This window comes from Echinops telfairi, unplaced genomic scaffold (assembly GCF_000313985.2).
Source record: "Echinops telfairi isolate 266 unplaced genomic scaffold, ASM31398v2 ScPeMD7_6;HRSCAF=24_1, whole genome shotgun sequence".
Classification (NCBI taxonomy): domain Eukaryota; kingdom Metazoa; phylum Chordata; class Mammalia; order Afrosoricida; family Tenrecidae; genus Echinops; species Echinops telfairi.
The window spans coordinates 14,356,316-14,369,353 of record NW_022103903.1 but is presented as its reverse complement, the minus strand read 5'-3'; the positions used below and the strand labels follow the sequence as shown (position 1 = coordinate 14,369,353).

At 38.1% G+C, this 13,038-nt stretch overlaps 1 protein-coding gene across 1 annotated transcript in view; it reads left to right on the top strand.

Annotated features, from left to right (window-relative positions):
* PROS1 (protein S) overlaps positions 1–13,038 on the top strand; it is a 98,104-nt gene that overhangs the window by 20,619 nt on the left and 64,447 nt on the right. Inside the window, exons 2-3 of the mRNA XM_045286250.1 lie at positions 3,317–3,474; positions 7,586–7,610. Coding sequence (XP_045142185.1) covers positions 3,317–3,474; positions 7,586–7,610 — 183 coding nt within the window. The remainder of the gene's footprint in view (positions 1–3,316; positions 3,475–7,585; positions 7,611–13,038) is intronic.

Genomic DNA, 13,038 nt, shown 5'->3' with positions numbered 1-13,038 from the left:
AATTCTACCTTACAAATCTGGCTAGACCAGAGGATGTACACTGGTACAGATAGGAACTGGAAACACAGAGAATCCAGGGCAGCTGATCCCTTCAGGACCAGTGGTGAGGCTGGTGATACCTGGAGGGTGGAAGGAGGGTGGGGTTGAAAGGGAGAACCGATTACAAGGATCTACATATTATCTCCTCCCTGGGGGACGGACAACAGAAAAGTAGGTGAAGGGAGATGTCAGACACTGCAAGGCATGACAAAATAATAATTTATAAATTATCAAGAGTTCATGAGGGAGTAGGCAGCGAGGAGGGAGGAGAAAAAAATGAGGACCTGATGCCGGGGGCTTAGGTGGAGATTGAATGTTTTGAGAATGATGAGGGCAATGAATGTACAAATGTGCTTTATGTAATTGATGTATATATGAATTGTGATAAGAGTTTTATGAGCCCATAATGAAATGATTAAAAAAATAAAATAAAAGTGACAACTAAAAATAAAAAGAAAGAGCTTAATATGCAAGAACAATTTAATATCGAGAAAACATTCCATCCCAGTCTAGATCAAGTCCGTAAATTTGATATTTTCCCATATGTCTGAAACCAATCTATAAACTCCTCTTTGGAGTCATGAAACACATGCAATGATGCTGAATGCAGGGAGATCACAGGCCAGTGGGTCGAAAATCTGTGGATTCAGTGGCAGCAGAAGCATCTCAGCATGGTAGGGGTCTTCATGTGGCTCCTCCAGCTTGGGGGCTCTGGCTGCATCAGCATAGCTCCATCAGGCTTGTTGTCAGTCATGTCTCACAAGGAGTGAGCGTGGGTCCTGCCTCCAGCGAACTATTTATCTCCTTAGCACCTGCAGATGAGGTCATCAAGCTGCTACCTCATTGACAACCTAGACTCCACCCCTCCACTCTTAAGTCTCAAATTGACAACAGATTGCATAACTACCACACTGGGTTAGACTGAAGAGCACAGAGACAGGAACAAAGAAAGGAAAGAAGTATGCCTCTTGAAATTCTACAGGTAGGAAGCAGGTCAAAGGAGCTTCCTTTTTGTCCTCCAAGAAAAAAAAGATGACCATCCTTGGAGTGGCTCAGGGATCAATAGAACTGATGGAAGTAGCCGGGAAAGTAACACTGCTCAGTTTCAAAGGGTTATCCATAATTGCCTTGAGTTTAAAAGGTGATGTTCAGGTCTCCTTTGTCTCAAAGAATGGTGGCATAGCTCTTTGGCTTGTAGATGATCAACCTATGGCCTCTTAAGTCACAAAAGGTTTCAAAGGGGGAAAAAGAGATTTCATAGAGTCCAATCTCTTCCAACTAGCTTTTGGAGTGTGAGGCTGCCATACACAAAGGGCAAGAAGATGGGACTGGTACCCAAAGAAAATGGATTGATGCTACCACACACAAGGCTCAGGAGAATGAAACTTACAAAACTGGGGGGTAACTTAAGCACTAGGATAATGGAGCTGCGCAAAATTGAGGGAGCAGAGTTACTGAGTTAGTAAATGTAGTATACTCCATGATGGGTTCTATTGTACCTAGACTAATACAGTTACTTTATCAGTGGGCCTGGAAGCCTGGGCTTAAGACAGTGGTTTTCAACCTGTAGGTCGTGACCCTTTAGGGGGTCCAATAACCCTTTCAAAGGGGTCGACTGATTCATAACAGTAGCAAATTACAGTTATGAAGTAGCAACGCACATAATTTTATGGTTGGGGCTTCATCACCACATGAGGAACTATATTAAAAGGTCACGACATTAGGAAGGTTGAGAATCACTGGCTTAAGGTCTGGAATACATTAATGAGGAGAATCCAGAAAGTGAGGCCAACACTGAGTTTGGTGAAAGGGCCATTGCCTAGAGGGTTCTCGAGCTTTGAGCACTAATGGATATTTTCTGTGAGGATTTGGACTTGCTTGGTACTCATTCAAGGAGCCCTCGTACTGCAGTGGCTGCACCTTGGGCTGCTAACTCCAAGGTCAGTCATTCAAAACCACCCGCCACTTTGAGGGGAAAGACAAGGCTCTCTCTACTCCCATAAAGAGTCGCAGTCTCGGAAACTCACCGGGCACGTCGTCCTTGTTTTAGAGGGGCACTGTGGGTCAGCATCGACTCCAGGGCAGTGGGTTTGGCAGTTTTAGCTTCGAGTGTCCATTATTACACCTTTCCCTCCAACTTATTTCATTTTTAGTGGGAATGTCCACCTTGTACTTGTTTTTCCATTGCATAAAGTACAATGGAAATGGATCATTTGTATTCTACATGTCACAGATTTATAGATTTTCCCTGGTCTCCTTCAAATTGATTTAGAGGACTCAGAAGAGATTTTGGATTTTGAGTTGACTGAAGACTTTTGGGATGGACAATGTGTTAGGGTGCCTGTGTTTTTCTCGTTAGAAGGACATAAATGTTGCGGTGCCAAAAGGTATAATCTTATTAATTGCATTGTATTACTCTAAAACATGTGTTATAAATCTTAACTCTTATACTTGAACTTATAATCTCATTTTAGCTATGTTTCTTTGTTATGCTAAGAGGCCATCGTGTGACATTCTTGTACTTTTGACTTACTGTTTTGATTTTTTTTTCCTCTACATCTGCAAAAGTCACATGTTAATTTTGGCTGTAGTTTTTCTTTTTAAAATTAAATATGACTTGAACATACCTTTTAGTATGTTACTGAATGCTGAAATTTGGGGTTAATTCTTTTTTCACTCAACAGTTCAAAATTCTAAGGGTTTCAAAGTAATTAATTTTTTCTTTGCCTTCTGAACGTGTGCCTTGTATAAGAAGATCTGCCCTTTTCAGCGAATTTAATTTTTCTGTGTATATGAACAATTAAATTTTCACCCTATTAGATGTCTCTCAAATCGATATCTCCCCATAGAAATGAAATAAGATTCCATCTAAAATTAAGAAAATGTGTTACTCTGGCTTCACTAGTGGTGTGCCTGTGAATTTGAACATTGGAGCAGAGGACCCTTGGGGGTGCATGGTTCCGTCACTGGTGCCTTTCCCAGTGCAGGTCAAATGAGCAGAGCATTAGCCATCAGTTGCAGTGTTTGGCCTAAATTGTGAATTTGAATATTTTGTGTACATCATTAGAGCAGTGTTTTAGTAGTACACCAAACTTGTATTAGTCAGTTGCCCCTAAAATGGTTATGTTTGTACATTGTTTTGAATTCAACCATGCTGGTTTTAAATGTTACACAATTCAGAGGCAGATAATGTTTGAACTCTCATTGCTTAATAAAATACCGTATCTTAGGCTGGAAAAATATTTATTCATAAAAACGTACTTTTCTCTTCATTCAGTTTTGTCGAAGGAGCATGCTTCGCAAGTCCTGGTGAGGAGACGCCGTGCCAATTCCATGTTTGAAGAAACAAAAGAGGGCAATCTCGAACGGGAGTGCGTAGAGGAACTGTGCAACAAAGAAGAAGCCAGGGAAATCTTCGAGAACAATGCCGAGACGGTAAGAACTTGGGGAGATGATCAAGTAGACCTAAACGTATACACACAACATTTTCAGCTTGTGTATATGCATATGTGTGTGTGTGTGTGTGTGTGTGTGTGTGTCAGTCTGGGTAGACTAGAGAAACAAATCCAGGGAGACACTCATATGTGCATAAGAAAGAGGTTTATATACAAGAGCAGTGGATATTTAGAAAACATTCCAGCCTAGTTCAGATCAAGTCCGTAAGTGCAATACAACCTATAAATCCTTCATTTGACTGACAAAACACATGCAATGACACCGAATGCAGGAAGATCACAGGCCAGTGGGATGGAAGTCATCTGGGTCCAGTGGCATGTGTCTCAGCAGTCACAGGGGGCTGCATCAGGGTAGGTGCATGTAGCTTCTCCAGCTCAGGGCACTAGTGTAGTTCCATGTGTCTAGTCAGCTGCAATGTCTCCCAGGGAGTGAGCAGAGAGAGAGAGCATCTCCTGACTCCAAGGAGGAAAATGCCAGAGTTCCCAGAATTCTCAGAAGGCCAGGCCCATATAGAGGCCTCAATTGTTATATCTTGATTGATAGGCCAGACTCCACCTCTTCACTTGTAATCCTCTCAAATTGACACAAGATTATGGAACTACCAGAGAGAGATAATATATTGCTACTACTGTTATTTATTAAAATTTTCTATTATTTTAAATCATGCTTTACAGAATATACATAATTCCCTAATTCAGACCTTGGTACATAATATTCAGTGAATACTGACAAATTATTTAGAAGAGTGTGTACCCTTAGTATATTTTAATTCATTCAGTAAGCTCTTGGGTAGACCCCTGAATCCATTCATATCCATCCTTGAGGTTAGAACCTATAGGGCTGTAGTGTGCCAGGGCAAAATTTCTCAAGGTAGTCTAGAAAAATCTAATCTTGAGACTAGATATACAGTAAGTGTCAGCTCCATAATTGTCCTAGGGGGGGATGTTCTCTAGCGTGGCTTATAGGTAGCAAAAGTGTACACAAAAGGTCTTCAAAAAGTTCATATAAAAGTGGAATTAAAAGATAATGGAATATTTCTATGAATTTTTTATTTCTTTTAAACACCTTCATAACTTGGTTAGATGATTAAAGTAATTGTATCATGCTTGTTAGCCTTACTTTAGTGCAAGGAAAGACTTGAAACATTTGCAGTGATTTAAAATAGAAGGTGATTGTGATTCTTTATCACAATTTGTTATGACAGGGGATAGTTCAGTTGTTTCTAAGTGAGGACAAATACACGTACACAGGATTAAAGTGGAAGAGGAAGCATGTGATGTAAATGCTTCGAGTGATTTTCCTGAAACGTTGAAAACATTGAGCAGAGAGTTTATTTGCCAGACCAAATGTTGTGTAGAAGAAGATGATTTCTTTTGGAAAAATATACATGGAAAGACCTGTATTTTGAAAGAGGAGGAAACACTTCAGCAGAACATAATATATCTCAACGGATAGGCTAACTTTTGTTTGGGGGGTGACATAGCTGGAGATTTGGAGCTCAAAGCTCAAAATCATTTCCTGAATCTGAGAGCGTATCCTTAAGGCATAACTCCTACCTTACCTACTCCAAATTTGTTTTGCTGTAATTTTTAGGACAAACTTTAATGTTCCAGATACTATACTACCAATCCAGTCCCACTGTTGTTGAGTTAATTCCAACTCATGGGACCCGGTAGGCTTTATACTTTGCAAACAGAGACTGCCACTCTATCTCAGGAAGAGGCCAATGGATCCCAAAAGCTGCATTTCCACTGAGAAGCCAAGTGCTTATGGGGGGTGTTAGATTTTATATTAAGCACCTGCAGATGCTTCAGCGTGTGTTTCTGTAGGGTCACCTTGAGTTGGAATTGACTTGATGGCAGCGGGGCTTTTTGCTTTTTGTTTGCTTGCATTTCTCATTCCACACACACCTTTCTAAGTGACAAAAGGCGAGTAAGTAGAAGAACAAAAAAGAAAGAAAACTCAGCTAGGTGCTGCCTCTCTCCACTGGTTCTTCCACTGAGGTCACTGACGGAAGAGAGAGAGATGACAGAAAGGATGGAAGAAATGAAAGAAAAGAAAGAATGAAACAAACAAACCGCCATTTGTTACTGCAGTGCACTTTCCATCCTATCTCACAACTAATTCCTGTCCACTGCCCTACTGTCTTTGACCATAGCCCCAGGTATCTTCACTTCTTAGAACCCCTGCCTTGTTGCTTAGCTCTTCACGGTTCAAGTTTCTTTCCATTGTCCCTTTGGTGTGCTTATCCTCCTACTTCCGTTCTGTAAGGGGCTTCAAAAAATTAATGAAAAATGGAATGAAAAGATAAGGAATTTGACAGACTTTTTGTGAAGCCCCGTTATATGAGACCACAGTGCTATCTGTGTTACTTGATAGTAAATCTCATCCTTATGTACCAGAAGGTAACTGCTATGTAAGATTGTATGTGATAGCAGGACAGACTGAACAATGTGACTTCACAGAGGATGAAGATATGGTATGTGTTTGCCCATTAGGAATGTTGTGTATTTTTTTGAAACATTTTCTCACGGGTTTTTCTTATGATTTTAATGTTGCACAATTTGACGTATTATGGCTAAGAAGCCTTTTTGTAAACCAGCCTGGGAAACTTACCATCAGAAATTTTAAACATTTTATTCTCTTCATGAAAGCACATATGAAATAGTTTATTCAAAATTACCGATTTACAGATAAACTTCTGGTGTAAAACAAATTGATAAGAAATGTATTATATACATATATATATATATAATTCTAAAGAAAATAACTACTTTTATTACCTTCAAGTTATGCTATTATTATTAAATATTAAATTTCATTTATGCAAACATCATGATATAAGACATTTGAATCAAAATCAGCCAAGCCAAACCCATTGCTGTTGAGTCGACTCTGATGCATGGAATCCCTGTATGACAAAGTAGTATTGCTCCACGGAATTTATAAGGCTGTAACCTTTTCTCCCGTAGACTGATTGGGGGTTTAAATAGCTAAACTAAGCACTTAACATTGTGCCACTAAGCCTCATTATATGAAATATATATTTTATAAAAGGTTGCTCTTGCTAATCATTGAATGTGACAAAAATTAAAAAAAATTATTATAAAGAGGGAATATAATATTATACTCATTTTAAATAGAATCTTTTCAGATTAGGAGTTCTTAAAACATGACTTGCCGTATATACTTGTGTATAAGCTGAGTTTTTCAACACCTTTTTAAAATCATTTTATTGGGGTCTTATGCAACTCTTATCACAATCCATACATGCATCAATTGTGTCAAGCACACTTGTACATGCGTTGCCCTCATCATTCTTAAAACATTTGCTTTCCATTGATATCTTGGAATCAACTCTTCATTTTTCACTTTTTTTCCCTCCCTCCCCTCTCCTTGCTCCCTCATGAGCCCTTGATAATTTATAAATTATTATTATTTTGTCATATCTTACACTGCCCAGCATCTTCCTTCACCCACTTTACTGTTGTCCATGCCCCAGGGAGAAGGTTATATGTAGATCCTTGTAATCCGTTCCCTTTTTTCTCCCCCACCTTCCCTCCACCCTTCCGGTATCACCACTCTCACCACTGGTCCTGAAGGGATCATCCGCCCTGGATTCCCTGTGTTTCCAGTTCCTATCTGCACCCCTGTACATCCTCTGGTCTAACCAGGTTTGTAAGGTAGAATTGGGATCATGATAGTTGATAGTTGGGGGTAGAGGGGTGGGAGGAAGTATTTAAGAACTAGAGGAAAGTTGTGTGTTTCATCGATGCTACACTGCACCCTGAGTTCAGCACATTTTTAATGCAGTTTTTGTGGTAAAATTAGGTGCCTCGGCTGATATTTGGGTTGGCTTATACTCGAGTATATTTGAGCAATTGATCAATATTATTTTAAGCGTAAGTATCTTATTGGTTTAATGTTTTGTTCATCTATTATATTAAAAATTTATAATGTAATGTATAAATTAAAGTTATATGTAATTTGTACCATATTTAATATACAGACACATTATAAAATTAAATTTAAGCCTTATAGTAAAATTAAGGTTTGCTAAAATGTATGTTTTTCTTTTCTTTCTTTCTAGGAATATTTTTATCCCAAATACATAGGTAAGTTCAAAGGATCTTGGTCATATAATCTTAGAAATTGAAGGGGCCATAGAGATCATCAAGTTCAACCTCTGCCCCTGCATTTCATCCAGTATATTATCGTTAGCTTTGAAAGTGAGAGCTCATGCTACATTGAATTTTGATGTCTTTTTATGGAAAGATATGCAGATACACTTGAGTTTTTAAAAATTCTTTGTACAATTTGACTTTCAGTCTTTCTCATCCTGATGTTTCTCACTCATTGGACAGATGTAACATCATATTTAGATCTTTGAATCAACGAATTATCTTTAATTCATGGGTTAATTTTTAATGAAAGGAAAGATATGCATTTCTATACTTCTCCATAGCTTAGGGATAAAAAATATATCAGTTCAGTATTATAAAACTCATTAAAAAATTATCTCTTTAGCACATTGTTTTATCTTACCCTGTGGTATTCCATTAAGGCTCTGCTTTTGGATACTATTCTGGAATTTCAAGGAGTGAAGAGTATTCCCAGATCCAAACTACTCTAAGTGACTTTAACAATACTTCAGTTTGCTTTAAGAAAACACACACAATCATTATTTTCAGATACCCTATTTATGAATTTATTTATTTCTAAAATAGATTTAAAAATCCCAAATCAGTACATAATGGTTCTTTCAAGGTTATTGGCAGGTATCTTCAGGTAGAAAAAAAGTGTGTGTCAACTGAAACATACATTCCCAGCTGATATGTGTTGTGGCTGCAACTCTGGGCTCAACCGTAACTATATGGGCTCAACAATCCTCATAACTATAGTTGTGAGGATGGTGCTGGACTGGGCCCTGTTTCCTTCTGTTGTGCTATGTGTCAGCACCTAACAACCAAAATTCCTGCTTCAGGCTGCTAATAATACTTAACTCCAGTGAGCCATTCTTTGTCCATTTGTTAAATGGATAGTATTTATTTACCATGTAAGTTGGTAGCAATAATAATCATCATAATATGAGACAGTATTTCCAAAGCACCTATTTGTATGACTGGATTCCTATGTTGTGAGCTCGTATCTGGACCAGTGTACATGCTCCGGTTAAGCCAGAACTGAAAGGCAGGACTGGGGTCATAAAAGTGGGGGGTGAGAAAGCCTCAAGGAACCAGAGGAATATTGTGTGTTTCATTGGTGCTATACTGTACCCTGATTGACAATTCCCTTCCTTGTGACCCTTCTGGGAGGGGATGTCCTATTGTCTTCAGATGGGTTTTGGAGCTCTGCTCTGACCCCCTTGTTCTCAGCAATATGTTTTTGTTTGTTTGTTTTGGGTCTTCCTATGTGAGTTACCTGATTCCATCGACAACTCATGATTGCACAGGCTGGTGTGCTTCTTCCATGTGGGCTTGTTGCTTCTTAGCTAGATCGCCACTTGTTTAACGTCAAGCCTTTAACCCCAGACGCTATATCTTTTGATAGCCGGGCACCATCAGCTTTCTTCACCACATTTGCTTGTGCACCCATTTGTCTTCAGCAATCATGCTGGGAGGGTGAGAATCACAGAATATCAGTTTGTTAGCACAATGTGTTCTCGTGTTGAGGGAGGGCTTGAGCAGAGGTCAAAGTTCACCCACTCCCTCAATGTATTGATATATATATGTATATATATATGTATATATATATGTGCTAATACCTCTATTTTTATGAATTAAGATATTTACATATGTACACACCTACATTTATATCTCTATCCATAGCTTTGCTTCCTAGATCTGTCCTGTTTCCTTTTACCTTCCTCTTATCCCACCATAATGCGTGCCCTTCTTTTGCCTTTTAGTAATTCCTCTCCACTAGATTGCTGTTGCTCCAACAGACCCATGATCTCTACGTCCTCCCCATTGTTGATTTTAATTCCCTAGTTTTTCCCTTGTCTATGGCGTCATTTGCTTACCACTCTATTGCCCCACCCCTTCCTACCCCCAAGTCCCTCTGTAACTGTCAGTCCCATTGTTTTTTGCTCGGTCTTGCTTCCTGTGCCTATCTTATATAGGTAAGCAAACCAATGATAAAGGAGATAAAACTAAAAGAAAAAAGATTGAATAAAAAGAGAGGGAAAAAAACCTAGCAAAACCCAAAAAAAACCCCAACCCCAACAACAAAAAGGCATAGATAATTCCAGATCTGTCTGCAGACCTTTTTGACTATCTCCCCACCAGTCCTGGGGGGTTCCGGGAACTGTCCCTCCCAGCCTCAAGTCTATTTTGGGGGCTCTTCTGGGGCTTTGTGACTTTGCTGTGCTTCTGTTGCTGATCTGTTATGTTCCCTTCTTGGTTTGCCCCACTGTGAGGGGTTCTGACTGGACTCACTCCCTACATGAGGCCCCATTATTGTCCTCTGGCACGATATGCTACAGCAAGGGGACATCATGAGAGACAGGAACTCTTTATGGAAACACAAAGCCTTGTCTTTCTCTGGTGATTTCAAACTGCTGACCTTGTGGTTAGTAACCCAACGCATTACCACTACACCACCAGGGCTCCTTATGAGAAAATATGGTTTTCTAAAACCTATAGCTGCCAATGGAATATAGGTATATAAACATATGAAAAGTTTTTTCATTGTAAAGGTCTGCATGACGTCTTGCTTTCTAAAACAGAAATTAGCCCTTTGAGCTGTTAAAGTGGAAATTATCAAGACTGTCCCAGCATTTCAATATTTAGGAAAAATTTAAATATTTAAAAATAAGTAAACAATATAAAAGTAATAATTGCTTGTTATAATATGTTTTATGAAAATAAATAATAGTATTACGTTTTACTTCCCAGGACTTTGCAATTAGGCTATGTTACTTCAAACATTTACATTTATGTAAATTTACATTTAAGGAAAATTAAATAAATTTTAAGGGAGTATTATCTGTTTGGGATAAGTTCCTTAAAATGTTTTTTCCTTCATTATCTTTCTCAACTTCCTCTTTTCTTTTTTTGGCTCCACTCTGTTTTCTTTTTGTCTATCTCATTTGGCAGCCGGCAGAAAGCCAAAGTATAAAAACAATCACAAGATGTGGACTAGAGTCCCTGGTTTAAAAAAAAATTGAGCTGTATCAGATTAAACAAGTTACATAACTTTTAGGTTCTGTGTTTTCAAATGTACACTATGTATTTTCTAACTTTGGTGCTACTTGAAATACCCAAATATATATGTGTGTGTATACATATATAAATATTTAAATTGTATAATGCTTTCTATAATTGTAAAGTAATATTTTATTAATTGAGATTATGAAACTAATGTTCCCCTTTTATGGCTTATTCTTATCTACATTTTATATTTAGGTTTTTATGTATACATAGGCATATGAGATGAATTTTATATTGAAACAGAAAACAAAACCAGAAAGCCCTAGATAAGTTATATTTTTTATTGATGTAAATACTCTGTAGTCTAATGAATATTCAATTAGAAAAAAATAGCAGAACTCATAATGTATTCAGTTAATTTAGAATAATTTAACTATTATATACAAAACTGTAGAAAACTACAGGTCAAGGAAATGATTACAGTCCATTAGATTATCCAGAAGATTAAGCAAGATTAGTCCTTTGGGATATTGTTTAGATTCAGAGGTTCAGAGGTTAAGAAAATATTTTAATTGATTCACCTATTTTATGTACTGCCCTGAAAATATGCAATTTGGAATAGAAATGTCCCATTAGACTTTTTTACATAAACATGAATTATTAAACTGTGATGTTTTCTCTTTTAGGAAATAGGCTACATAGTTCCATTCTTTGTATAGGTCTTCAAAAATATCACTTGATTGAATGGATAATTCTATTAATGGAAAACAGTATTCCCTGACAATACTAAATTTTGAGCCTATATATTGGTCTTAAAAATATATTTATAATGTCCAATTCTTTCCAAGTTGGTGAATGTGTTTAGGCAGCTGACTCTATCCTTTCAAATCAACTTTAAAGAGTTACAACAGCATTCCAGACACTAATGATAACAAGCATAACAAAAATAACAGGAAGTGTGAGAAACCCCAGGGAAGACTGCAGACTGGCTACATTTGATATGCGTGTTTAGAAACTGAAACACTGATGTTGAAGCAGCAGTTAGAGGACAGACTGGAGGGTTTTAAAGATGCCCCAAGCAATCAGCTCCAGGAAAACAACAACAACAACAACAACAACAAAATCCTTCATAGATTAAATCCTGAGAAATAAGAACTCATAAAACATTGTAGTCTAAAGCTAAATTATTAAACCTGTAGCTCTCTATGTAGGCAATAACTCAGTAGACATTCAATGGAAAATATCATTCATAATGGCAGGTAAAATATTTAGAAGTACCGTAAGATTAAAGAACATCTCGATGGAGAAAATTTAATACTCAAATTAAGGATATAGAAGATGGACTGAAACCTGGAGAGCATGGATATTTTATTTTTATTAAAAGATTATTTAATTGACGCTCTTAAAACTCTTATAAGAATCCCTACATCAGTTGTATCAAGCATATTTGTACATATGTTACCATCATTCTTTTCTAGACATTTACTTTTTATTGGGCCCTTGATATCAGCTCCTCTCTTTTCCCTCCCTGCCCCTCGCCCTCATGACCCGTTGATAAATTATAAATTATTATTATTTTCAGATCTTGCACCAACTACTGTGCCCATTCCCCCATGGTTCCTGTTGTTCTCCCCCATGGAGGGGTGTGTGTGTGTGGTTTAGGGTCCATCACTGCCATCAGTTCCCCCTTCTTCCCCTCCTTCCCCACCTTTCCCTACCCTTCTGATATCACTATTCCCATTCCTGCTCCTGTGTTTTATGTATGGTCAGCTCTTATCTCTTATCTGTACCTGTGCACATGCTCCGATCTAACCCAAAGTAAAAGGCAATACTGGGGTCATGATAGTGGAGGTGAGGAAGCCTCAAGGAACCAAAGGAATATTGTGTGTTTCACCAGTGCTTTACTGTGCCCTGGTTGACTCATCCCTTCTCTGTGACCCCACTGTGAGGGGATGTCCTATTGTCTACAGATGGTCTTTGGGTCTCTGCTCCAACCCCCACCTACTCAACAAAATGTTTTTTGTTTTGTTTTTTGTTTGTTATGGGTCTTCTGACTCCTGTTACCCGGTCCCAACAACACCTCATGATTGTACAGGCTGGTGTGCTTCTTCCATGTGGGCTTGTTGCTTCTCTGGTAGCTGGCCACTTGTTTAACTTCTAGCCTTTAAGACCCCAGACATTTTATCTTTTGATAGCCGGGCACCATCTGCTTTCTTCATCACATTTGTTTTTTCTTTTCTTTTAAAAAAAATCATTTTTTGGGGGCTCATACAACTCTTATCACAATCCATACATCCATCCATTGTGTAGAGCACATTTGTACATTTGTTGCGCTCATCATTCTCAAAACGTTTGCTTTCTACTTGAGCCCTTGGTATCAGCTCCTCATTTT